We start from the raw sequence: 27,646 nt of genomic DNA on the forward strand, positions 1-27,646 counted from the left end.
AGCTGTGTAGAGATTCCATGCAAAGGTCTCAAAGCACTTCAGAAACATTAACTAACCAGGCATAAAAACCTCTGATTGGTAGTGTTTTACTTCGTGTACATGTTGGAAAACTAAGGCAAGCACATTCAAGAACCCACAGTAATTTAATGTCACAGCTAAGAACCCTGCTTTAGCAAGCTATGGATCATGCCTATAAAATTTTTGGTTTATTTATGACTCCAGTATTTTGTCTTTTATTCACTTGATAGAATATGTGGTTTTATCTAGTTTTCTTTTCCTGAGTGCCAGAGAGATTAGTTTAAATTACGCTGTGTAAGCCTAGAAGTCTATTTTTTGTTATGCCTGTTTCTTTTTTTCCCCCCTTACCAGCAGCTATTGCTCTGCCTCCACCTCATGACAGCTTGCCACAAGGACAGTAAAAAATTTAACATTGAAAAGCCTCCAGTGTTTTCTGACATGCAGTTACACTGGTATATAGACTGAATAGGTAGTAAAAGGTAACAGGAGTGTTGTAAGGTGGCAAACCAGTGGTTGATACAGGAACTATCATTGTATTGTATATCTAAGCTTACAGGATACTTGTTTGTTTTTTTTTTTTTTTTTTTTTTGCACTACTTAAAGAAATCTAGGTAGATGAAATGAAGGATGAGGTTTATGATTTTTATAAAATGCACTGTAAGATACATGATGCTCTTTCTATTACTTTATGTAACAGAAATCATGTAGCATTCTAATTGGCTTTAAAAGATAGAGTTTTGCCACAAGCAGAATTTTTTCTAAATGTAATTTTAGACCACAAGTTGAACTCTTCTCTCTTTTTCAGCAGATTTATAGCTACTTTTTATTTTCCCTCTCCTGGTTAGATTGACCTATGACCAGAATTTCTCAAAAGTTCTCTTTGATGCCTTAGTTCTCTTCAATCTGAGTATTTTATCTCAATTTGTGCTGAAATGCAAAATAAAGAGTAAAACAATAAGCACACAGGGAAAAATTAAAATATTTTTCTATGACCAGATTATAATCACAAAGGTGAGGATATACAACTGAAGTACTATCAAAAATAATAACAATTTTTTTCTGAACTTTTGATGAGACTGTCACATTTTCATTTTAAAAAGAAGTCCTTAAACACTATCAGCTTCCCACCAACACTCAAAATTTTAAATACTGCTGGTAAAGGGAGTCAATGGATCAAATTCAGTATATCTGTCGTCACTGAAATAAAGGCCCCTAAGAAAAATGTGTCAATTTTAAAGGTCTTTCCTAACTGAAGACCATTTTGTGATAGAGCCAAAGGTTAATAAAATCAGTAGTGAATGTAGCAATTTTACAGATAAGCTATTCACAACAAGTGTAGTTACTTGAATAAAAAGCTAATTCAGTTCTAAAATGCCACATGCAGTAGCAGTGAATAGCTGCTTTTAGGTGCTTTCTGGAGGAGGATAAAATACAGAATCACAGCACTCTTCTTTTCCAGCATCCCTAGCTGCCTGTAAATTGCTGTGAATGAGACTGTGGGCTGACAGGCTCTATTAAGACAAACTGCCTTTCTCATCGGAGAGATAAAATAAATCAGGTGTTTAGTCAAATTAAAATACTTCAGATGGAGCAGGCCCTGGGGAGCACTGATCCACCTGACAAATCTGAGAGAAACTCAAGACAGATGTGTTTTGGGGATAAGGAAGACCCCATGGAAAAAAATGCACTGCTGTCTTTGGAGTAAGAGAATAGGATTAGAACAGAGAGAGAGCTGTGGTATATAATATTTTATGGAAGCTGGCATATTTACTGTTTATTTTTTACTAAGTTTTTTGTTTTATCTGTTTTTATGGCAAATACATTTTACAGATAGCTGTATTTTTGTTTTATTTATAGATATTTTCAGTCAGCAGCAGAAGTTTATTTACTGGTAATGAGTTTAGGAATCTCATTGCTTGCTGCAGTAAGTGGATGCAAAACAGATGATGATGGCACACAGCTACTGATGACCTCTCTTGTCCCAGCCAGATCAGCTCAATCTGGTCTGCATTCTAAGCAAGTTGGTTTTTATTGGTATTTAAACTGTAAAATAGTGGTTGGGATTTTCCACTCTAAAATTAAATTATACCTCCTCCCCCTCCACACACACACACACACACACTGTTCATACAACACCATTCTCATCTTATGCTTGTTCTCGTCTCGAGCATTGCTTGGTTAGGTGTCCTGCAGCTTCATGGAGGTCTCGTGATTTTCCAGGAGCACAGTGTACATTTTGTGGTCATCAGTTCTATTCTGTTGTTGGATTACATAGCAGGGTACAAATTAAAGAGCAGAGTACTTTAAATGGGGTCATTTATTTCAGATGTGTTTCTTGGGGGGGAAAAAAGGAAAGAAAAACAATTGCTGTGAATTCCTGAATAAGAGCAGTAACTTCTGCCTGCTATTGTAAAAAAATCAGGGAAAGAAAAAAAGAAGAAGAAAAAAAAAAGATTATAAATTTGTGGCAACTTTATAAAATGGTTCTAAGAAACCCTAACAAAACAATTATATTTTGTAGCCTTAGCAGGCAGTCTTGTGGTGGTTTTCTACTCATGTTATGAAGCAAGTACAACTACACAGGACAATATGGAAGTGGAGTGAGAGATTAATATCTGCTTTGGGCATGTAAACTATTTTATGACTGTAAGCTCAGGGGCTTGTATTATGACGCCAAAGCTGCTTGATGGATGTGAAAGTCTCAAGCTCCTGTTTCCTGGGTGGCAGTGGAGGACAATAAGTATCATTTGAGACAGCAGGTTGTTTCCCATTGGCTTTTAAAATAGGTGGGTGGAGTGGTTGATCTCTTCAAGTCACAATGGGCAAGGGAGTTTTTCTTTGGCAGAAGAATCTTTTATCCATGGAAATGGATTCAAAACCACCTAAATAACCTTGGAACCATAGTGAAAAATTTTCAGTTTAGGAGAGTTAAGGTGGGTCTATACTGAAGTTGCAGGTAGTTGAACAGATGTCAGCATGGAGCTTGGTACATGCTAAAGGCTCCTGGCTAGGCAGTACTTTCAGTGCAGGCACTTTCCTGGCCACATGCCTGCCTAAGCTTACTTTCAAAAATTAATTTGTTGTTGTTTTTGTCTTGAAACAGGTTTTTGCACAGAGCTCTTTTATTGCTTCAGTCACTCATAGCACACTAAGGATTTGCAATAGCTCGGTCTGGATAGTAGAGTGTCCTTCAGCTTCATGCATCCATCATACCTCTTGTGACTAAAGAAATCACTAAAAACCCTTTCTAGAATTTCTACTACAACAGAAGTTACACAGTTTTCCTCTTCTGGAGACCTGTGTCACATGTATACTGAATGAAGATTAGGCATTGGAGGGTAGGGAAAGGTCATGTTGTTGGAAACTCTTTTAAAACTAAGATACTTAATAACAAATAAGAAATTGAATATTTTTAGTGCTTCATGTTGCTAAATGCAATTAATAGATGTACAGAAAATCAGGTACCCTTTGCTTCTGGGTGTTTGCTTTGTTTAGAGTGAATGACTTAAGCCATGCAGTTTCTTTTTTTCCATATAAAGCAATCACAGACTGAGGTTTTCTTGTATGCTGCATTTGCAAATGAAATTCTGTGTTAAGAATCATACTGGTCCTATCATAGCACAATGTAAGTAGTAGAGAATTTTGGCTTTGTCACCTTCTTGGCAGATGCCTGTTTTGTCTCCCTTCTCCTTATGAAACCTGTCAGCCTCTTTCTTCTCTTCCCTAGGAGGTATCCATCTTACTCCTGGGAAGAAGGTGAAGTCATAATTTTGTGACAGTTTCTCCATTCTCTCCCAGGTCCTGTTCCTCACACATTTTCTTCCTCTTGGAAAGTGCTGTAACTTCGTTATCACAGTCCTCCATTGTGAGCAGAGGAAAGGAAGTTTGTGAATACCCTCTTTTGTACTGCTTCTCTTATCATTGTGGCAGACTACAGACCTGAATAATTCTTGATTTGGTTTTCTTCTTCTCTAATTTTCAGTTCTGCTGTACAACATACAGTTGTTTAATTTATCCCACTTCCAACTCTAAACATCTTTCAGATCCTCTTCCAATATTCCTGAGCTTCTACCTTGCTGTACTTATACAATCTCTCACAGAACTGTGGGTCTGAAGTGCTCACACAAGGAAATGTATTGTATGGTTCAAATACAGGAACTGACATTGCTGTTTCTGACAGAGTAATGTATTCCTACATAAGATGGGATATTTTCAGATTGATTTGGAAAAGGACCCTGTACTCTTCACTTATGAGACCCATGCAATTTACCCATAAACAGTCCATTAAGCATCATTAGTGCAAAGAATAAATGTACCGTAGTTTCATATTAATTAAGTGCTCTCTGTAGAGTAAACTTTGAAAGTTAAATGAAAATTCTTAAGCTATTTTCTCAGGTTAGCCATTTCTCTTGGGGACAAGTAAAGCTCATTTTTAGTACACATTCCACAACCAAAACTTGCATTTACCTAAATGACCTAGCAGGTATGTGGGTATTTTGGAGAAATGATAAAAAAATTCTTAAACTGCTTCTTGCACCAAACAGCATCTTTTCAGTTCTTTTTTATCATTTATACATACTTGGGGTGAAAAAACAACAAAATATATAAAGTGAGGGAAAATAATAAACTCTGAATGTATTTATCGCAGTGGGCAGATTTAGATGGAGAGGATACAGGGATTCATCCAGAAAAAATCCGTGTCAGAAAAAAGGAAATGTTCTACGCCTTTTTTGCTCCCATTTCTGCTCCTCCCCTGCTTAGAGCACAGCAAATCTATGTGTTACATTCTTTTGAGATTTGTTAGTAGAAAACATATCCAAGCTGCTGTTTGACAAAAAGCACGTTGGTGATGCAGCCATTTTTTGGGGGGAGTAAATATTGCTTTGTAACTCTTGTCTACCTCATACTTACAGTACATCTTTCCTGCACGTTTAGGTACACCAGAAAGCCTGGCAGAAAAAGAGCGACAGCTCTCTACTATGATCACCCAGCTGATCAGCTTACGGGAGCAGCTCCTGGCTGCCCATGATGAGCAGAAAAAGCTGGCAGCCTCACAAATTGAAAAACAACGGCAGCAAATGGACCTTGCTCGCCAACAGCAAGAACAGGTGAGGCTCCAAGAAAGAAACCCGTGAAAATGGTTCACACAGAATGCTTAGCACAAACACTGTTCTGCCTGGTGTTGCTTCCTTTCATGTTTTTTGTTAAAAGAGCTTAAATATCCACAGAAGGTACATATTTTTTCCAGAAAGAGGAAATATTATAGGACCCTGAAAAAAAAAAAAAACAAGGGAGGAGTGGATGACAGATTTGACAGTTGTTTCATGCACTGAGATGCAATTTTGAGAGTTATGAACAAGCCAGACTGTAACCACTATTTAACTCTTTCTCTTTTCGACAAGAAAATAACTAAACAAAAACCCCTTAAGCATACTCAAACCTTCAAATATCTTGTACAAGTAGGGTTTGATTTGTTTGTTCAGGTTGTGGAGGGTTTTTCTTGTATTGTTTTTTTTTGTTGTTGTTGTTGCTTTTTTCTTGATTATTTGTTTGTTTTAAAGATGCAGTTGTCCAAAGAGTTGTCCTCTTCTCATTGAACAAAAGTGCAACAACAATGATCCCATGCACTAGTCCCCCAGGCATTAGATCAGACAGATCCAAATTAATGTGTGGTTTTTAGGAATCTGACATTATTACTTGAATTATCTTTTCAGTTAAATATATTTTATAGGATATATACAGCAATGTATGCTCTGTTGATTTTAATGAGTTGTGACGTCTGGTATTTTATGTGCTTGGGTATTTGCCCACATGTAGGAATATGGACTCATCCCCTAATGGAAAATAACATAAAGGAACACTGTAAAAAATCAGAAGTTAGAATGTCATTTAGCCATCTAGAGATGACACAGTAATTAACTATTGACACTTGTGAATAAGCTAGCACAAATTAATCTTGACACATTTGCAGACGAGTGATATCTTACAGTGAACACTTTGTAATTATATTTCAAAATGAAAATTAAATGACACTTAAAACTAGGTTGTCATGCTCAATGAAGCGAGCATGTAGCTCAACCGATAGGCAAATAAAATTCAGAATTTGAGCCACATGGTGCTTGTGTACCCTACTTTACTGTGTCAAGCCTATACATCAAGACAGTGCTATGGTAATTGCATTGCAGGGTCTTGGGTACATTTCCTATCACAGTGCTGCTCCAGCTAAGAGGAAGCTTTGAGATTAGATGCTCCCTGGTATATTTCTTGTTTTCATCAGGAAATGCCTATTCAAATGGTGCTGTGTTGTACAGGCAGGTACAAAAAGCTGTTCACAAGCAGTCAGAACCCTGGCAGATCAGTTACTTTGCACATGTAAACAAAAATCTCCTCTTTGTCTTGGCTATAGTTTACCATGTTAAGCTGCAGCCAGGTCACCAGCAGCTCCAAACAATACTGGTTGCAGAGTACTGTGTACCTGTGAAAGAATGATATAGCACTGATACAGAATGGCCCATGATGTAGCTCCATGATCTGCCTCATTTCACTGTGAAGCTGCAAATCGGGATCATCTTTTACCTTTGCTGAGACTTTAGCAGTAGGGGAAATGTGGACATAAACCTAACAGACCTCATCTTTAGTTACAAACACTGCACTTCTAGGATGGAGTCACACAATTGGTGTGTTACTCATTAAAAATGGTAACTCCAGCTCTCATACAGGTTTTAAATATTCCATATAACACTGTCCCCATCAGGGCTGTTTCACCAAGCACAAACACCACATCTGGCCACTGTGCTGACAACAGATACCTGAGGCCCTAGGACCTGCCCCTGGGCTACCTGGGCACATGCTCTGCCAACTCTCTTTGAATTCCCCTTTTCACTCACACACAAGGCTCTGCTCTTTCAGTCTTCACTCACTGTATTTTATTGACTTGCTTGGGAGGTTCATCCAGAAATATTTGAACACCAGGCTCCTAAAAGGAGTTTGAGCTCTGTTACAGGCATTGGTTTGCTTGACTCCATTTTCTTGTAGCCCTTTGCCTTCATCCAGCCCCAGAATCTTGTGGACCTTAATTTGTCTCCTTGAGGCCTTGTACAAGACTTAAAATATATATGAATTTTGTGTTGATTTCTCTTACAAAAGTGAATTTTAACTGAAAAAAATTACAGAGTTATTTCCATGTGACAGTGAGAGAGAAAAGAAATGACAGCCTTAGTCTCTGTGTGTGCACAATTACAAGCTGTTAATATGTGACTGCAAATTCCTTATGAGTTAATCTGGACAGTTTTCACTAAAACGATGTGATTGTTTATTTCCAAACCAACCTTGATACATTCCTATCATTTTTTTATCATAAAAATATTTTACTTAACTTTCTCTGTTTATAACTGAGTAAGTGTGCTCAGAAGATGTTGGGGAAGGACACCAGGAGGGTTTTTGCTAAAACCAAAACAGTGGATTTGAGTGACCAAAATACCTTTGTCACCAACTCCTTGCTGTTTTATGTGATTCCTCTGCTCTAGATAAATATTTATAGGAGGGGAAATTATACTTAAGAAATGAAGGTAGCAGAAGTGCTGAGGCTGGGATTTCCAGGAAACACAAATCTTGTCCTCATTTTAGTCTGCTGCACAGTTACCCTTCCAAAGCAGAAGTCCAGTTGTTCCCCCAGCTCACTGTGGCTTATTCCCTGTGGCTGCCATCCACATCACTCATTGCAAGAAGCAACTCGGTGGTCTGAGGGCTGGAGCCTATTTCCCTTCTGCTCTAGCATGCTGATTTTGTTGGAATCAGGGAGGTAGATAGGGTATCTGTAGCAAATTCTCAACAGTGTCTTTGTGTTCCCTACCCTGAATATTTGCTTTTCTCCATCTATGTTAGAGAAGGGATAGAGTGAACTTTTACCCTTCAGATCCTCACCAAATGAGGGTGAGAATACCTACATATTTCATAGGGCTGTGTGGAGGATGAGTTACTGAGCACCAGGTACTGCTTTTACACAGAATAAGGCTCTGCTTCCCTAAGCGGCTCCAAGGATGATTTTTGAGATTTGCAAGAGAAATAATATGCTGCTCATTTTGAAGGGAGTCAGAGAAGCTTACCCTAGGAGCTTGTGCTGAATAGTGAAGCATCTATAAACACTAGCTAAGGCTCCAGTTCAGCAAAGCAGGAAAATGTATGTTTAACCTTAAGCACCTGCGTAATCCCATCCCCATTCAGAAAAGCACTTAATTTTAAGCATGTGTTTCATTCCCATTGTAACTAACAGTAATGCATCATAGTTAAAGATCACCACAGGCTTAAATGCTTTGTTGAATAGTGATGAGATTATTCACAGGCACACAAATAAACTTATGTTTCTGTGCTTTTCAGAGTCAAGGCCTCAGTGCTTAAAATACGTATTTCTTACTCGCTAACTAGATTTTTATGTTGCATTTAAATTTACCTCTAAAAGATGCCCCATTTAAAAAAAAGTTAATATGCTTAATAAAAATATAATGAAGAATAACAAATATTATGGGTTTTGGTCAATAGTGTTGACATTTTAATATTGCTGTTTTAATTTAATAGAAATTTTATTTGTAACAGATTGCAAGACAACAGCAGCAACTCCTGCAACAGCAGCACAAGATCAATCTACTGCAGCAGCAAATTCAGGTCAGTGTATTTTATTGCTCTCTTCTGATTATACTTAAGTTCCATTTATGGAGAGGGAAGGGTCTAAAATAAAGCAGCCACATGCTTTACTAACAAGCCTCAGTAAAGATGCTCTTTATGGGAGTTCCTTGCGTCCCAGAAAATTATTGTCAGACATCTTTTTTGGTGCAAAGAACTTTAATAGGCAAAGTTTTCTTCTGAAAGTTATGGACTATTTTTAAATCTCACCATCTTGTCATAATTCTGAAATCTGCAATCAGTTTGACTTGTATTGTGTGAAGTAAAAGCAGATTCTCAATCATTGTTGGAGGAATTCTGTGTTTTACAAAGACAAAATTGAGACATCAAAGCAGTACTAAGTCCCTGGCACCAGTGTGCTCATGTACAAAGACCCACAGGTGTATGTGTTCCAGGTGCCTTTGGAGTAATTATACCCTTGTGGATCTGGAAGTATTCTGGAGATATTTAATTATCTGTACTTGTATGCAGAATATGGTTCAATTTTGTGCAAGTATACATGGGTAGGGACTGACATGGATGTAGAGGCATTGTTGGCATGTCACTGTAATACCTTCTCTGCTTCCCACTTTGAAAACATTTCCATGGGCCTATTCACTGATTGAAATATTTCAATTTGGTCTGACAGATGATTGTGCTGCCATTCACTTATAAGCTTGGGCTACCCATTTCTTTTCCTTAATTAGCTGATTGCTATGTTACTAGATGCCAAAACTGAAGTTTTTCTTTCCCTCATCCCAAAGGAATGCTTGTAAATGCTTTTGAAAATGTTGTAATGCAGTTTCAGTTACACTTTTAAGGAGTTTATTTAACAGATATAGATGTGTTAATACCTCGTATGAGAGACACAGTTGAATTGGAGAGCACTGTTATTGTTGTTGCCTATTAGAAGACTGTGTGTTCATATTAGGTGTGCATCAAGGATGGAAGAGATATTAAGAATAGTGAAAGGAAGGAATGCACCATATTCTCTAAGTATTATTTGCAAGTCTGACTTCAGAGAGCAAAGAATAATGTAAAAAAATCTTTACTTGGCATAAAATCTAAGACTGAAACCTAGCTAAGTGTACAAAACAGAAGAGTTATCTGCATGAGAAATTTCTAATTTTAAAAATTCCTTTAAAGAATTATGAAAGAAGAATTACAACTAAGTATTTTTTGTTTCTGCTTAGAGAATTGTAGGTATGTTTGGCTGGAGAGTATCTGCTCTGTAGTAAAAAGTTCAAAGGTACTTCATGTTTCACTTCAGTCAATACTTTCCAGTAGCTTTACCCTTCCACTGTCTCCAGGGAAATGTGGTCTTAGAATTCATTCCAGCATAGATTGCAGATTCATTTTCTCATTCACTTCCATCTTTCCTCTTACATAGTGCTGAACCCTCCACAGGTTCTTTCCCATCCTTTCCTAGATGTATATGCAAGGAAGTGTTTTGATGATTATTCTATTCATCTGAGCTAAACTAGTTCTTGTTGACCCTTCCTTGTATTTGCTTCCAAATTCTTGCCAATATATAGTACTCTTATGCCATAGTTCCTCAGTGGTTTGGCCTCTTTATTTATTTTTGATTGTTACATTTACATGAGTCTAATCAGTGTATTTGAGGATTGAGGACTGTTTCTTCTCCCAGTTGGTCAACCAGATTGGTAGTGGGCATCTCATGGCCCGAGGAACACTGTCGGCTCCAATGAGAAGCTCTAGGCATGTTGGGCAGATGCCAACTCAAAGATCCAATGGTCTTATGGGGACACTACTAAAAGAAAGTTTGCTGGAAGATTGTCTTCTAAACACCAGCTTACATAGTCCATTTGCTTGGAAGCCAAGTGGTTCTGCTTTGTTTATTTGTTCTGTCTTAATTTTGTGGCAGATTTGGCAGCCAGAAGTTGCTTGAGAGAGAAGTTAGTTGCCAAGTTGCCTCTGCAGTCCATAGTGTTCTTTTGCTGCTGTAGAATTGGTTACGAATGTTACAGTTTGAGATATGTTGTTCCTTAAGGGCTGGAGCTGGGATGGAGGCAAAACAGGAGACAGAAATAGTGCTGGGCTGTTTCTCCCAGGTCCTCTCCCACCATCTTCCCAAGAAACCTCACTAGTACTGAATTCACACTGGTGATTCTGGGTGGGATTCATCATATCAAAAATAGGTAACTGCAGTACAGACTCTGTCTCAGTTAATTATCCAGATTTTTCTTGTAGTGAGCAGTGAGAAGCAAAGTGAATAGTTTTAGGATGCAATTTGTCTTGTACTAAAGTAGGTATTTAAAATATATCAGATACATTGTTCCCTAAAATGGCTGCTTATCTCCATTAATAAGAAGGATATGCATCCCAGTGGCTTTAGTATAGAGGTCTGATGCGAGGTGAGGTGAATTGTGCTCTCTGTGGCTTGAAGGGGAAATAAAATTTCTATTAAATATTTACATTCTCACTTTAGTTTTTGGGCCCGGTAGAATTTGCAGCTCTGTCCCCGATAACTTGATTTTGTTTAGAAGGCTTGTTCAAAGACACTCTTGAGCAACCATTTTCAGGAAACAGTGATTACCTACACAGAATGGTGTGGGCTCTTATCTGTACTTTGTATGCGTGGGAAAACAATAGTACCCTTCCCTGCCACTCCCCTTTTGAAGAACAGGTGCCAGTTCCACCTGGGCAGGGGCCTACTCATGGCACAGATACTCGAGGCAAGTACAGCGTGTTCTCCAGGATGCAGGAGAGGGGCATTGCTGATGCAACGTTTTCAGCATGAGACACAGAGTGTGTCAGCTGTCCTCTCCTGAGGTGCAGTGTTAATTCCTGAACAAGAGTTGCTGTGAATAAGTGCACCCAGTGTAACTGTTTAAACAATTAGAAATTGCTTTAGAAGGGGCTTAAAAGATTTATGTCAACCGCATACAAAAGTTAAAATTATTTATATTAAATAAAACATGTTTCCCCTGGACAACTACTGGGTTAATTTACTGAGAATCTACATTATTTAGTATTTATTACTTATATTGTGCATGTAGTATTTAATAATTTTAACACCTTATTTCATTTAATTGGTGAAAGGGTTTTTTTGTTTGTTTTATTTCACTTTTGAGACCATTTACTGGAACACCTTACTCCAGACTTCTTATGCATCCAAAACTTTGTCAATAATCTATGAGCAAAGAGTGCTTTAGCTAGGCTTAGTGTATGAAAAAAGACAGGTATTTCAAGAGTACAGAGGTAATTAAATGTTCTGCATAATCATCTCATGTTTTCTATGTGAGGCTAATGTTTCTTTCAGGGTGTATGAGTTGGGGAAAGCAGTTTTGTTGGCTAAAGGGAGTGGGAATCTGGACTTCTCCTCAGTCCTGCTTCTGATTACCAGAAATTTGGCAAATTGTTTCCTTTTCCTCAATTCAGCTCTAATGTTTTGAGAATCTTAAATGAAAATTTTTCAAATAAGTGCAGTGTATTATTACTTCTCAGCTCAAATGTTCACAATCTTCATAAACACTCTTCTACAGAGGAGTCCACAGAGATGGGTGGAAATCTAGTATGCCAAATTAAGTTCTTTGTTCTGCAGAGCTGTGCAGAGAAATCATTGCTTTCAGTGTAAATTAAAGTTGAGAAGGTAATGTGGGGCAAATAAGAGCTCACAGATCAGCCTCCAGGTTGATTAAGATTTTTTAAAAGATTTTTTTTTTTAAATAAAAAATATTCATTCTGAAGCCAAGGGCTCAAAATTGGACTATTTCAAGAACATCTCTTAGCCTGTGCTATGAAAGTGAAAATCTCTATCAATAAGTGAAAAAGCTGTTTAAAGGAGGAATTTGGTAGTACATCATGAAGATAAGACTAGATTGGAAGAAGAGAAGACATGCATTTCCTAAATGGTTCCAAACTAGTGGTCCTGAAATCCCTGTGAATTCTGTGCCTCATTACCAGAATTCAGTCCTTTCAGAATAAGGCTTAGAGACTTCTTTTGAGCCCCTTCATCCCCAGCTGAGGAAAAGAGGTGGATCCCACTGATGCTTTGAGCCTGTTGCTCCAGGATTTCCCTCTGAGAATGGGCGTTTGTGTGGATTTAAGGGATGAAAGTTTGTAGGGCTTCCCTCCTCTTGTGAGTAGGTTTCGTTCAAACAAGTCCTAAATTGTGGCCAAAATCTTTAAAAAGGACAGTGATGGTTGAGGTTTTCTGCAGAAATCTGTGATGAGGATAACTGTGAAAGATGATCCAAGCTGCTTTTGTCCATTTCCCTTCACCTTATTCCTCTTTACTGTGCTTATTGCCATTGCAAAGCATTTAGTTTTCTGTTTGAATCAGTACAATTTCCATTGCATAGAAAAACTGGTTTCCTCTGCTCTCATAAGTATTCTGTTTAAATTCAGCCACTAGAAATTACTCCTAATAGTAATTTTTTCTAGTTTTAATCTCTACATTCATGCTGTTCTACTTCCATGTAAATGGTCTTATATTTTCTGTTTTCCTCAAACAGGGTGTACGTGACCACTGTGATAGTAAACAGACAAAAGAATAGTAACATAAAATTGCAATTATTTAAACTGTCTTTGAATAGGAATCATTTGAATCATAAGTAAAACTTAAGAGACTGAACCAACGAGTCTCTCTTCTTATCCATGATTAACTACTGACAATTGAGGTACCTGGTGAGCTGAATAAGGACTATCTCTTTATGTGAAGTACATGTCTAAAGATCAGGAATAATTACATTCCACATTAGCCTTCATAGCCTCCCTGACCTGGTTAATTAATTTTTTGCTAGGATAATAATAGTAGAAATAGATTTAAAGATACACTTCATCATTAAGTATGTAACTGACCTCCAATTTTAAGAGCTGAACCTTTCATGTATTGCCTTTTGGAGACAGGTTAAAGCTCCTTGCAGAGAGATTGCTGAAAATGCACAAACTGGAATCCAGTTATTGTCAGCTCAGTTACACTCTCTGAGGTTGTCTCTCTTTGTAAACTCTATTTAGTGTTGACAGGCAAAAGCAATGGTAGTGCTACTGTTCCAGCGCCAGGGAATATTCTCCCCTACCTTTTTTTTTTTTTATTGATCATATAACTGATCCCTTTCTAGCAAACTCTGCACAGGACCAAATAAAGCCATTGAAAGCAATTTGATACTTCTATTGGCAGGGTACGCAGATCAGATACTCCCTTGAAAGAGAGAGAGAGTTATAAACAAAGCTTAGAAGTCTAGGAATAGCCCCCAGCTTTAGCAAACCCTTAAAATATTTTGTAATTGTATCTTCAATCATGAATTAGCCAGGAAAAACAGACCTTTTTTGCCTTTATATTTCACTGCTGTATGCTGTTTTTAATTGCCCACAGGCGCACTGTTGTGATCTTCTTTGGAAGTTTAAAACCAGGATAAAAATGCAAATCTAATTATTTCTTTTATCTAATCTAATTAACTTTTAAAAGTAATGATAGATGCACTGCAGCCTCCCTCAAACATTTTAATAATGATGTTTCTGGATTAAAGAATAGGTAAAAGTACTGTAATTTATAAGCAGGCAAGATTATAGCAGGAGAAAATGTAAAATATTGTGGTGGCTTAATAAACTATAGCTAGAGTTTATTAATTTACAGTAGAAAGGATGCATTTCCCTTAAAACCCAGTTTGCTTGTGAGTTGATTCCCAGACATCATTGGTATATATTTTAACTGTTTTTTTAAGCAGCTCAGTATTAAAAATAATATATATCCAACTCCCTTCTGCAATGTAGTTGTGTGCAGTTGGAAGAGAGAAATGCTGTTATGTGCCTGTAACTTGTAGCTGGCTGCTAAATTGCTGATTCCACTTCACGGGGCTCTGCCGTAGGTGTGGCACCACGGCTCCTGTCCAGCTCCTATGTTGCTCGGTGTAAATTGAAACTGATCCAATGGAGGAAAGACAAATATGCTAAACATCAAAGTCAAATGTTTCATATTTTATTTATTATCACATACTGGCTTATTAATGAGTTCTAAAGTCTTTATGTGATAGTTACTCAAGCAAAAGATCTATTGTAGGCCGGCTTTTCCCAGTAAAAGGCATCTTCTTCATGGCTGGCTGGCTTGGAATTTTCTCTGTCAGCTGTGAGGGAAGAGAAGTGATGTAGGATCCTTGCCTTCTCTGAGTAGCACATGCTATAATAAGTATTCTGGTGATGCTCTCTATTCTTTATTCAACCTCTTCCGAACTACAAATGCTTTGACATAACAAAGTGGTGGTGGCAAAAAAGACACAGTGTGTGCAAGATTCATACTCCTCTGCTACCTGTAAGCTTCTGGTCTTACCCCTTGGTCCCCCATTTGCAAGGATCCTGCTAGCTGTCCTGCCCCTGAGGCCCTCAGTCCCTGGAAAGTTTTATCCTGGCAGAGCAGAATATAGTTCTGGATTTGCCTCTTAAAACTGCATGCAGTCATGAGGGGGGTGGGGAGGATGTGTTTTAAAAAAATTTTTCTGTGACCTTTTAAGAGTTAAATTAGCTGTCTTGCAGTTTTCTAATTCATTATATGACTTTTTTTTTTCTTATTTTGCCTACCCAAGTCTAAACAAATTGTATTTAATGCAAAAATTAAGCCTTGTGTATCTCTTTCATATGACTTCTCTAATTATAGAGCAGTAAATGGTAGAATAGCATATGTTAGCAACATGAGCAGCAGTCTATGAAATGAGCTACAAGTTAATAAAATGATCTTGTGGTGATGTTGGCCAAATGTTAGCACACATGTTTCGAAAAGTGGTATTTCAACAGACTTGAAGAATAGGACTTTGGCACACGGGTGACGAACATGATCTGATGTGTGGAAATTAGTTAAACCAAAGTAAATGTCATTGTTTCTTGGGCTCATGTTGGTGCAGAAAATGATAGAAGTTGTCCTCCCACTTTCCCTCTCCCACATGCGTTTTAAAATTGGAAATGAAGACATAGACATCCCCAGTTCAAGTCCTGCTGCTTCATTTGTTGGGGCGTGCTGTGCTGCGTCCTCACCAGTGGCTTAAGGACTTGTTCTCAGCTGTGCCTCTGCCAAAGCCAGGGGCTAAAATCCCATTGATTCTATTCAGCCCAGACACTTCCACAGGCTTCGCTTACAGAAGAGCCTATGATTTGAGCCCTTTTAATTTAGAGGCAGATTATAACCAGCTCCTGAATAACAGCAGAGGATCAAGCAAATATTTGCTGCCCACCTGTGCTGCTGCCTGGGGGTCACTCTTGGCTGGTGCTCTGCCTGTTCCAACCCGGTGTGGAGTGACTGCCATGGCTGAGCCAGACACCCTGGTCTAGCTCTCAAGGAGTTCGACTGAGGTGATGCCCCTCTGAACCTCTCTGATGCTATTCCTCTGGCATCACCCCCTCTGTCAGTCTCATGATGTACTCTTTTCAATATTGCAATATTTGGGATAATGCAATAGTAATGCAATAGTAACACAAAACCAGTTTCGTTCCGTAGTGGCATGTGCACAAAGTAAAATGGATAGCTGGGAGTGGAAATGGTGCCAACTGGCAGCCTATCTAGCAGGACTGATCCTCTGAAGTCTTATTTGCTTGAGTAACACCCGCTCAGCCAGTGTTTGATGATTTGTGCACTAAGTGTTACTCACAAAACTGGGCTTTGCAGAAGCCAGCACCTCTTGCAAGGAAGGACTTAGGATATTGGTATTGTGGTTGGAATATCAAAGGTATAAATGTGGCAGGGATTTCAGGGAATGTAATTTGTTTTATTAGACAAACAGATGTAGCTGGAAAAAACAGGCAACCATTTGGGCAAGCCAGCTTTTTTCATGTCTTACATCAGTGTTACATTGAAACATACTCCTGGACTCATAGAAACTGCTTGAGATATTGGCCTTTCATTTCTAATTAGGTACTTTTTCTGCGATAATTTTTATGATTGACAACCATGTGATGGCCAAGAGGGAAAACAATCAGGTTTTGCATTGCTTTTTCGTTTTTTTTACCCCCTTCACCTCCACTATTTGACACACTCATCAGGAGATACTGAAAAAAGAAAATAGTTAATAAATGTTAGTATTGAAATGACTTGATTTATGGAGATATTCAGATATACAGGCAAGATATAAGGCTGGAATGTGGTGATATCAGAGGTCAAAATTTCTGTCTACAGAAGCAGGTATTTGGAGGAAAATGATGAAGTACAGCTCCCCATAAAGAAGGCCAAAAGCGTATAGCAAATAAATTGTAAAGTACTTCTTGAAATCTTACAGTAAAAAGTTAAATTTATCAGATGAACTAAATCCTGGCCTAAGGAATCAAAGCGTTTTTTAGTTGTAATTGTGGGAATATTCCAGAATGTAAACGTATTACTGAATCAATTTGAGCATAAAAACTTATTTTTAATATATTTAACATCATGACAGCAAGAAAGAAGTAAGTGCATTGCTCTCTGAATGCATTAAGGAATTATGAATTCACATAAAGAAAGTAGTAGTATGTGCAATCCAGCAAATGAGCAAACTAGATGCTGTTTAACATTTGGTATACACTTGATGGCATGTAAGTAAAAGTAAAGTGAATGAATATTTCTAATATTTGCTGTCTTATGCAACCAGCTAATCCTGGCACTCACAAAAATGTCAAAGCATAGTTCTCAAGGAAGATAAATGGCCTTGCCTGGGTATTTACCTATCTAATCTTAAGGTTGTTAAAGTAGGAAAAATTGGTTTATGACTGCAGTTTGCATGCTATTTCCCTTTGTCTGTAACATTAAAAAAGCCCTCTCCCCAAATAATTAGATAATATACTGGCTTGTGTAGTATGCAAGGCTTTTGCTTCCTTGAAAGAACTAGTCTTTTATATAAATCTTGCATATATCATCTTCAGCAAGTTGGGCATTTGCACAGCTTGGGTAAATTATGTCTATATTGAGAATCTAGAAGTTACACAGTGTGCATTCCATACTTGAGGGATGGGAAATAAAAGTTGATATACTGTGCAGCACATGATATAACACAGTGAAATATCTTTTAAATTCCAGAGGGATGCACTGACATCACCACGGTTAATTCACATGCAGTAACTCCCACAAAATGCTATTAACTTTAAATCGAAATTTGTAATCATTCAGTAAAAAGAAAATAAATGATGTAAACAGTATACAATGGAGCATTATGAAATGCTGAATTAATCTTATTCACCCACCCAAAATGACAGTGTAAGAAACCATTGAAGTTGTAACACCAAATAAGAAAAGCAAAGAACTTCAGAGTTGAGGGCGAAGTGTGAAATCCATCTTGAGACACATCACCGTCACACAGTGTGGAAGGGCACTTCTGAGTATTTATTTTAAAGTAATGTATTAGGCATTTTTATTCTCTAAATGAGAGATTAACCAGTTGGAGGAATATATATCTGGCTTAAAATCTCGATCAGGTAGATAAATGAGTTGCGTGGCTACTTGCTACAGGTAACAAAATAGGGCAATACATACCTAATAGCCTAAGCATAGACTGAGATCCTGTACTTGACAAAGCAATGTATATAATCTATAATACATCGAGCTAAACCTTGCTCAAAAGAGGGGGTATGGCACTTGTTTTTGCTCTGACAAGGAGTGATTGGTATGACGAGCGCTACTATCACATTTCTAGCTTTGCCTTTTCCATCTCATTGAATTTTATTGGTGATATATTTTCAGGATACTCATCTCCTCTATAACTGCATATCTGAGTGTCTCATAAGCTGAAGTGTATTATCCTCACAACACTCTTTTGAGGCTGAATAAAAAGCATATAGATATTTGGGGGCATCTAATTTTAGATATCTAATTTGGGTGACTGAATTAGGACTTTTGGCTCCATATATAAAGCAGTCCAGGTGCTGTGAATTACCTTCTGTTGATTAGACAACGAGGTTCCTAATTTAAGCACCTTAGTTAAATTTCCGAAGTGATTCAATCCAGTTCTTATATGAAATTTGACAGAGTTGAAATCTGTGGTTTCAGTATCTGTAGGGTGGTTCTCTACCATCTTGATCATATTTTTCCTATGATGACTTTCTATCAATTTCTCACTTGCCTTAATTTACTCTGTTGGAGCTTTTAGCCAGAGTGAATCCACTTCAGCCACACAGAGAAATATTTATGTGTTCCTCTCACCCGCTGCCCGCCCGCAAGTGAAAACCAGTTTGGGTAGCTTGAGTCTCCCATGTGGCTGAGCTGCTGACCAGAAGTACAGCCATTGTCACACAGAAACAGGCAAGTGGAGAGGCTGCTCTCACTGAAGTCTGTAGTTTCCCAAATCCACATATTTTCCTTACAGATGTGGAGCAAATTCCGTGGCTGTGAAACATCCTTTGAACAGTGGCTTTATTGTGGAGAGAAAAATAAGTTTTTATTTGAAGAATGCCTACATTTCTTGGCCGTCCCTCACACATTTTGTAGAGCATTACTTGAAACAGACTTAAATAATGTTTTTTATTTAATCAAAATGGCTGTTTCTAAATGGAGATCTTAAATGCCACATTTTAGGCCAGAATATATTTTTACAGCCAAGTTATAAACCTCTGAAAAAGGGGGCTTATAATGGAAAGGTTGACACAACGTTAATTTTAGTGTTGTAAATGCAATGGTATAATTTTGGAAAAAAGCCTTTATAGCTCTGCTAAGATATTAATTGCAGGAAATTACAGCATATCCTATTAAAGTATTATGTCAGTGGCATACATAGCATATAACACCTTTGCATATTCTCCCTTGTTTTCACGGCAACGTTTTGCATTTTGATCTGTAAGGAGTAGGTGGATGAAGTGGCTCAGAGTTTCTGATCACTTTTGCTCAAGGGGAAAAATCCACCCTGGGGTAATGCTTTCTTATGGCCTACTCTAGAAACTGATCTTCTGTTACCAGGTAAATCTGATCTGGGCATTGAGGAATGAATCAAATTCTGCTCAAACGAAAGCCTTTACTTTGTTTTTTGTCTTGTGAACCGAGGTTTTTAATTTGAACCTGACTCTTACACAAATCAGGTTTAGCCAGGTTCTTTCCAGAACGAAAACTACTTTTATGACACTCTTTTTTTTTTGCTGATAATGGTTTGCTTTTCATTTACTTACACTTTCAGAATCATTCCTGACTGTTACTGCAGCTGCATAGTAGGCACAGTCACTTTCCTTTTTGGTGTCTGTTCAGTCAATTATTCAGAAAAGCATTTTATGTGTGTGTGGGGAAGGTGTAGATCTCTATTAAGATGAACAATGTAAATACATACACTGCATTGTACAGTTTTTATTACTAAGAAATAGGTTATTTACTACAGGTCTGTCACTTTTAGGACTGCACGGGCATGGTATAATAGTATCATGTTTTCTTTATAGAGATTTGTTTTCATAAAGTTATTATTTGTTAATACCTCGATTTTAATACACACTGAATTGTAGCCTTTGACGACAGTCCAAGGTTGGATGGTTTTTAACTGTGGTTGCTATTTTTAACAAAAATGAGCCAGTACTACATCAGTTTTTTTCTGACTGTCAGATCCTTCAGGACAAGTGGGCCACGTCTCCATATTTGTAAAGCTCCTCATGTCGAAGTCCTGCCTGGTGCTTTTCATTGCTACTGTGGCACGAATTTGTAGTGAAGAGTATCAATAATAACATGCACAGGGGTTTGTTTAATGTACAAATGGGATCTGGAGTCTTGATATTTTATGTCTTCCCCTTTGACAACAGTGGAACATGCACAAATCTTTGCACAAAAGAATAAAAATCCTGACTTGAATAGTTGATGAGTTTTTAACAAGATGGGAGAAAAGGCCTTCTTAAAGACCCCACTGATATGCAAGCTCATTGGACCATTGATGTTTCCCATTAATTGCAGGGCTTTAGCATATAACCATCAACTATATCTGGTTTTACTTATCAAATCCAGAACTGCTTTTTCTCTGCCTGCTGAGCAGGGAAAACGCCATGCTGTACCAGTTTCTTTTTACTTGGGTCTCCGAGTATCATCAGGATTAAAGCTGTCAGAATAGTCAGCCCTCTTTATTTTGTGGTTTTCAATACAAAGCCTAATATTGTTGCTTGAGAAATGGCAGGCTTTCAATGTGTTAGCTAAAAACTGCGGAGTGGACAAAATAAGAAAAAAGGCCCCTGTTAACAGCAGGCATTGAAATATTGCTTTCACCATTTCAGGGAAAGAAGACACAACTCTGCACTTTAATTTGTTTTTATTCTACACCAGTAATTTTTCTGTATTGGCTTAATCCTACACTCAAGTATAAGGAAAACTCACTCTCAACTTAGTGAGAGTTTTGCTTCATTGAATGCAGTGCAGGGTACCATTTCCTCAGCTGGTGTTGTTCATGTACTTTCCACTTATGTCAGTCTAATACTAGAAGTACAGAATTAGGCCCTCTTTTTAAATACAAAAAGAGCTCACATGGAAATGACAGCATTTCATTTTACTTTTTTTTTTAAATTCCCTGTAAAATATTCCTCTGCTCTGTGTGTGAGTCCATCCGCCACAGAGAGCTTGGAGGCAGCTGATATATTGCATGTGAATATTTTTTGTCTTGCATGTATTTACTTCAGTTATCATTTTGTGCAATTAAGTTTTTTTTTGTAATCATCAGAGTCCTTTTTATTTTGTTTTATCCAGGACAATATAGATGTGTCTTCGCGATAACGCTTTGTAAAGAGCAAAACTAAAATGGTATCTTTATTAATTTCCTTTTGGTTTGTTTTAATTAGGAAAAGAGTCTCTTCCTGTGCAAAGCTACAAATCTGTAATTTTATTTACCCTGTTTTTTGCTATCATTTGAAATATGCATGCATTTTAGGCATAACTTTAGGAGGAGCAGAATATACTAGTAATTTATACAATAGACACTGATGATTATTGACCATTAAAGAGTCGTAAAACATTTCCCGTGTGAAATAGATGCAGCATCAAATGTCTTTATTTCTGACAGTAAATGTTTCAGGTTTACTTCACAGACATTGATGTTATTACATAAAGGTAAAAACCTGGCTAAACTCTGGAAAAGAGAGGTCACTTCTTAATAAATGTGAGGAGTTGCAAGCAAAAGGAAAAAAAATACTTTGAAGAAAGTCCCAGGCTCATGTGTATATTAACCAGAGCAGATGAAATGATTTATTGGGTTTTATACACAATCTGTAAAGGGTAAGCATTGCTAACAGAATGAGTGGCAGCCTCAGGGAGCTGAGTAGCCCCCAGGGACCAGCCTTTGTTCCTCTGGACTTGACAGACATGTGTCCCTGCTAAATGAGGGCTTAATTTCTCTCATATGTGCACAATTTCCAAGCTCAACAAAGGCAGCCAGGACCGGAGCTATTTAAAAGGGTCAGCTCAGGAGGAAGCATTCCTGAAGAAAGGGGATGCTAAGGGCCTAATTACTCACCATAGTTCAGCAACTGATTTTTTTTTCTTTTTTTTTCCTAAACAGGGTTTATTAACATGGAACTGCCACTTTCATTTTACATAAACATACATTAAAAGTACAAAGGTGTTATTTCTCTTTGCAAAATTGCCCTTTTAAAAGTCCTGCTTGCTAAAAAAAAAAAAGGTGCACTCATTTAAAGTCTGCAACGAAAACCACCATGTCTTTAAGACCTTGGAAAGATTTTTTTTCAAAATGTGCAGAGAAATTGCATCTCCAATGTCTTCCTCTTATTTCTCAGTCTCTCCTTTTCTCACATATAGTAGTAGGAGCTGTCATTAGTGCTTATTGCTTTTATATAACTATGATAATTAATATTGTCCAGATAAATGGTTCAGCATATGTAAAGCATTTTAATATTTACTTAATTACATGTCTAGTGTGGTATGCTTTTTATAAGCCTTTCAATGCATATTTAAATATGTCTGAATATGTGTTTAAATATGTAAGAAGACCTTTATGGTGCCTTCAGAGTAGTCTTGTGGTGCTACCCCTTACAAGTAGGTCTTTTACACCCTTTTTCCAATGTGGGGCTCAGGTGCCTCCTGTGTTACTGGTAGTTGGCATTCTCTGTGGAGAACAGGCCCGTAGTTTGACAGATTGATGTAATTTTTTTTTTTTTTTTTAATGTGGAAAACACAGTTATTTTCTTTGGATAGTGTTAGCAAACTCTGTTGTTACCTTGAGAGAAAGATGACCCACTCCAGTGCAACAGGTTTGAAAATGTTGTGGTCACCACTGGCAAAGCACTTTGTCAAGAAATACTATGTGGTTTCAGGCTTATTTCCTACTCTGAAACAAACAGGAAACTCCCTTGTGAAACAGGCAGCCCCTTTGATTCTTCTCAATCAGAACATACTGATCCTCTTAAAATCAGAACTCAAACAGGTGGAAAAAAGTGTTTTCCCATTGCTCTGTGAAGTCATCAACTGAACAGGCTTCAACATGGCATAGGAGAAGGCTTTGGGATGAGTGACATCAAACCTTGTAGCCCATGCTCAGGACATGGCACATGTACACTTGTGAAAGCTGAGACAACAGCAGAAATTATAGAGTGACCTTGGTAGAAGCAACTTGCTTGTTGGATCAAGTTTGTCATGTGATTTTTGTGTTATATCCTTATTTTAAATTTCAAGTTTGAATGCCCTCCCCCTTCAGAGCTAATATATTATTTTATTTACAATATAATGATAATACTTATCAGAATTGTTTATGAAATTAGTTGAGAATCTTACAGTCTCTCAGTTCTACATAAAAGAATTGTAATTCAAAAAGCATTAGAGAAATAATTTTTTCCTAATTTCATTATTTTTTTTCAGTATATCCATTACATAATCTAGGTAACACAAGTAGGTATCCTAATAGAATTAACTGAGCAGCTTTTATTCTTTGAGCTTCTGTTGTATATATAGGAAGATGGTAAATGCACAAAAACAGGTTGAAAAATGCTAAGAATTAAATTAGTTGCAAAATTTTAAATGCTTTAAATCTTTTTCTGAGTAGACATTCCTCTAGCAATAAGAAGAATTAAAGATTTTAGAGGTAGCATTTTAAATGGAAAATATCCATTTCTATTATGAGAAGAATGGAATGCATGATGGATCACTGGAACAGGATGTAGGACTCTTCGCTTATCTGCTCTTTCCAGGCTTTGCTTTTTCATGCTGAAGAAGAGAAAAAGAGTAGTAGGGAGGAGCACAGAGTTCCTTAGCACTTTTTGAGAGGGTTTGCTCTTTTAAAGTCATTATTAAGTAAATAATCTTCTATTTCTTTTCCCTAAATAAATGAATTCTGACAGGATGGAAGCCACAAACCTGTCCCAGATCCTACTTACCTTGGCAAATCAGAAATACCTCCACAGAATAGAAACAGTACCTCTGCCTTCTTCATCCTGGTAACAGATTTACAGCTGTCAAGACTTAGAGTCACCCATTTATTTCCTTTCTCCCTAGAGATGACAAAGTACAGAACACTTGATGAGCTGCAGCATCCAGGACCATTAAGATATTAATGCTACAAAGGCCTATATTGCAGGTTGAAATCTTGCCTGGATTAAAACATTGCTTCAGAAGAAGTTAAGGAGCTACATATATGGAGGGATATTTGGTAGTTATAAGGCCCAGAGAAAATGGTTTAACCTGGATTCCATGTGGATTCTGACTAAGCCTTTCTCTAAAGATTTGTTTTCATTTTCTGGAGGAGGAGGGGTTTCTTACCAAGAGACTTTCTTTCCATCTGATTAAGAGAAAGCACCTTCTAATCTAAAAGGAAGGTCCCACACAGATTATCTTCTTGTCATGCTATGACAGGACCCAGATTTCATTGAGGCTTTTGTGAAGAGCTGGGGAGAGTATTAAAGCTCTGGCTCCACCGTACTTAACTTAGCTTTTTTTACAATAGAAAAAAAGAAGATGAACTAATGCTTACTGTTACCAGCTAAGAATGAACTTTTATTCCTTTGCTGCATTGTTGTCTGGTTACCAGAATGAAATGTTAATCATGTAAAAGTAGCGTAACTCTCTACTGAAGAAAGAAGGAATAATCAACACGTCTCACATTTTTGCTACCTGACATTTTGACTCAGTGTTGCAATTCTCCCCACTTCTTAGATATTTTTCTGTATTTACCAATGTCCACCTTTGTTGTATGGGAGGTTTATTACTATTTTGCAGCTTACTTTCATAAAATGCTCATAATGGGTGCAAATTTTAGAGTCAATCTGCCTGTTTGTTTCCTGTATTTATCAGACCATTTAGTTTAAAGAAAAAAAATTTACACAAACCCTTAAACCAAAGCATTTTTTACCTTGATTTCCTAAGGAAAGAACTTTCAAATAGCTGTGCTGCGTGTCTGTCTGTCAGAGTTCCAGCTGAAGAGTTTTTGGACACAATAGATAATTAGGTAACAGCATTTGCGATATAGGAAAAAGCCTAAAAAGTATGGCATTCAGTTAAGTCTCATGAAACTTAGTGCCCTGATAAAGCCTTTTAGCTTGTCCTCGAAGTAATGGCTTTAGACTAAGCTCTCCTCATATTAGAGCTTGAATAATATAATTGGGAAAGAGATGTTAAAATGCCCTGAGTTCAGGCAAAGTTTTCATCTGGGTTTATACTTTAATAGGCAGTAGAGAAACAAAACTCTGTGTTTGCATCTCATGCAAAACCATGGGAAACAAGCATTCACAAATCACATTTCTCACTAAACTACTTGTTCTAGATAGGTGCATGCTTCCCATGGAAACAGAGCCTTGGGTACTGAGCAAAGTAATGCTCTCTTTCCTTCTTTGCAGAAGGTCTGCACATGTCCGGGAAAAGAGAATGAAAAAGATTTCATTTGTGGTGATACATTTCATCTCAGCCTACATATTTTCTGCAAATCTACCAGTTAGCATTTTGTTTGGAGTTTCAGTGATTTGCTTGGTATATGCTGCACGATTTGAAAAAAGATCTTACTGGGAGATTTTGCTCTAAAGAAACAGTCAATCTGTCACCTGCTGTAGCTCTCAGGTTCTTCCCTTTGTTATGCTGGCATTGCTGAGGCATAGTTAAAATGTATTCCATTTTATGCACATGAGCTTTTGTGAAACTAATGCTTTCTGAATGTTCGGTGGCAGTACTGTGAATTTGCTGACAATAGTCCTATCTAAATTAGATTTATGGAACCAACTGAAATAATTAAGGTCTTGGTGCATTGGGGACATAAATTATATTTTTGGAAATAAGCTTCACTTCATTTATTCCTTGTTGTAATACTCCATACTCAGGGATCAAGTGCTCTATCTAACATACCATCAAGAGAAGTGCTTTAATTTCATTAGGGTATCACTATAGTTAGGGGGTTTCAGACAGATTTGTAGCTTCCACATTTAATCCATAAATTTTAAATTATTTTTCAGTAATTTTCTGCTAGAAACTCTTTGCCTTAAAATATACTGAGCTGTTTTTTGTGTATCTTAGGAAGGAGGTACAACCATGCCTGGACAAAGTCTGGCACTGTGTCAAGTACTTCACTATTAATTTTTATCTCTGGTCCATAATTTTCTCCTGACAGTTTGTACTTTTTTCCCCATGTGTTCATTGATAGGTTTATGATCAACCCTGTTTCTAATGTAACAGGCTTCCTCATTTTATAACCACAGCAGTCCAGTTCCTCATAATGACTCACCTGCATTCAGTGATCTTGTGCTAGGGAAGGTGGGCAAACTTCCTACCCAGGAAAAGTGTGGTGTATTTGAGGAATGACTGGGGGATCTATCTGTTTTATTTTTCATGATGCTTAAAATGACGCAGTATTGTAAAAGATCTTAAAAACTATATCGTAACACTCAGAGGAAGCCACTTGCTTCTTCTCTTGGGCCGATAGTTCTAAACTCTTTGTTGGCTGAGTTTATGAACTTCCTAGCTCCTTTCCAGGATTTATATCCCATCCATGTGACTGTACTGCAAGAGTCCCCCACAGCTTTGTGGTGGTGTTACCCCCACGAGGCAAGTGTGTTGGTGTGCACCGCTGAATACACCCTGCTCAGCTGCTTTGGCTTCTCTTGGAAGGAAGACCTAGATGTGAGAGGAGTGGAGCAGTGTCCACCTGACATGGGATCCAGACTTTGCTTGGATTCAGCCTGAATCCAGGGCTGTGTAAGAAACATGTGAGCACAGGCTCAGTCTTACAGAGGCACAGCAGGACGTTTTAACCCTCATGTTTAAACGAGGCCTGACTTAAATTAGTGGGTTACTCTTTTACCCAGCACTCACTCATTTATCACATCTTACATTTGCTGTGGTTCTTGGACTGGTACTCAAGATCAGAAACACCTTTCTGGGAAAAGGAAGCCCTAAAACTCCTGAAATCTCTGTTCATCTCAGCAGAAAGTGCAGACATCAGTAGCTATGTGATCTGATTCACTCTCAGTTTAGTGAGTAAAATAGCTTCACAGAAAGAGGGGCACCAGGGCTGGCAGGAGAGCAAGCATGGGAGCAAGTGTCTGGGAAAGGAGAGGCATTGCAGAGAGACCACTGGGGTGGGAAGACTTTCCACTTTGAGGAGAGAGGTGTTGCATCCTGCAAGGAGAACTATGGAGTTTAATTGCAGGAATTTTAATCTTTTTCCGTCTGAAATATGCTGTTACAGGTGTTGTCTGTGGCATTATAGTCAGTTCTGTGAAGACCTTGCTGTAATACATGGCCACAAGAGCAAAAGGAGCTTCACTTTTTAGAGCTGTCAGGTGTGCAATTTGAGTAGAAAAGGAAGATACCAGATTTGTATTGTTAGCCTGATTGCCTCTGGGAATGAGCTCTCTGCAGCTCTGCCATGTGCATTGAAGTGCATGTGCCACTAACTTTTCAGCCTGTTGGTGGATTTCAGTGGAATTTGATAGCAAAACAGATGCTTCAAAGAGAACTAAGTTCCCACAATCTTGGTGAAAGCAGACAGCTAGACTGATGTGAGGGACTTTTTACCATACTCCTTCAGAGAGGTTGGGTTTCTTAAATGTACATTTACATGAAAAGTACCTGTGTGAAAACTTGTTGTTGAATGAGAGAATCCAAAAGGGCAGAGTC

The 27,646-nt window shown here is 37.8% G+C and overlaps 1 protein-coding gene across 7 annotated transcripts in view; it reads left to right on the forward strand.

Moving 5' to 3' along the window:
• The window catches only part of SOX6 (SRY-box transcription factor 6), a 263,665-nt gene that overhangs the window by 111,576 nt on the left and 124,443 nt on the right, over positions 1-27,646 (forward strand). For all 7 annotated transcript variants that reach the window (XM_010390825.4, XM_019285347.3, XM_019285358.3 and 4 more), the window contains exons 5-6: positions 4,954-5,126; positions 8,611-8,679. In XM_010390825.4, the coding sequence (XP_010389127.1) occupies positions 4,954-5,126; positions 8,611-8,679 (242 nt within the window). The remainder of the gene's footprint in view (positions 1-4,953; positions 5,127-8,610; positions 8,680-27,646) is intronic.

The sequence above is a fragment of the Corvus cornix genome, chromosome 5 (genome assembly GCF_000738735.6).
Source record: "Corvus cornix cornix isolate S_Up_H32 chromosome 5, ASM73873v5, whole genome shotgun sequence".
Classification (NCBI taxonomy): domain Eukaryota; kingdom Metazoa; phylum Chordata; class Aves; order Passeriformes; family Corvidae; genus Corvus; species Corvus cornix.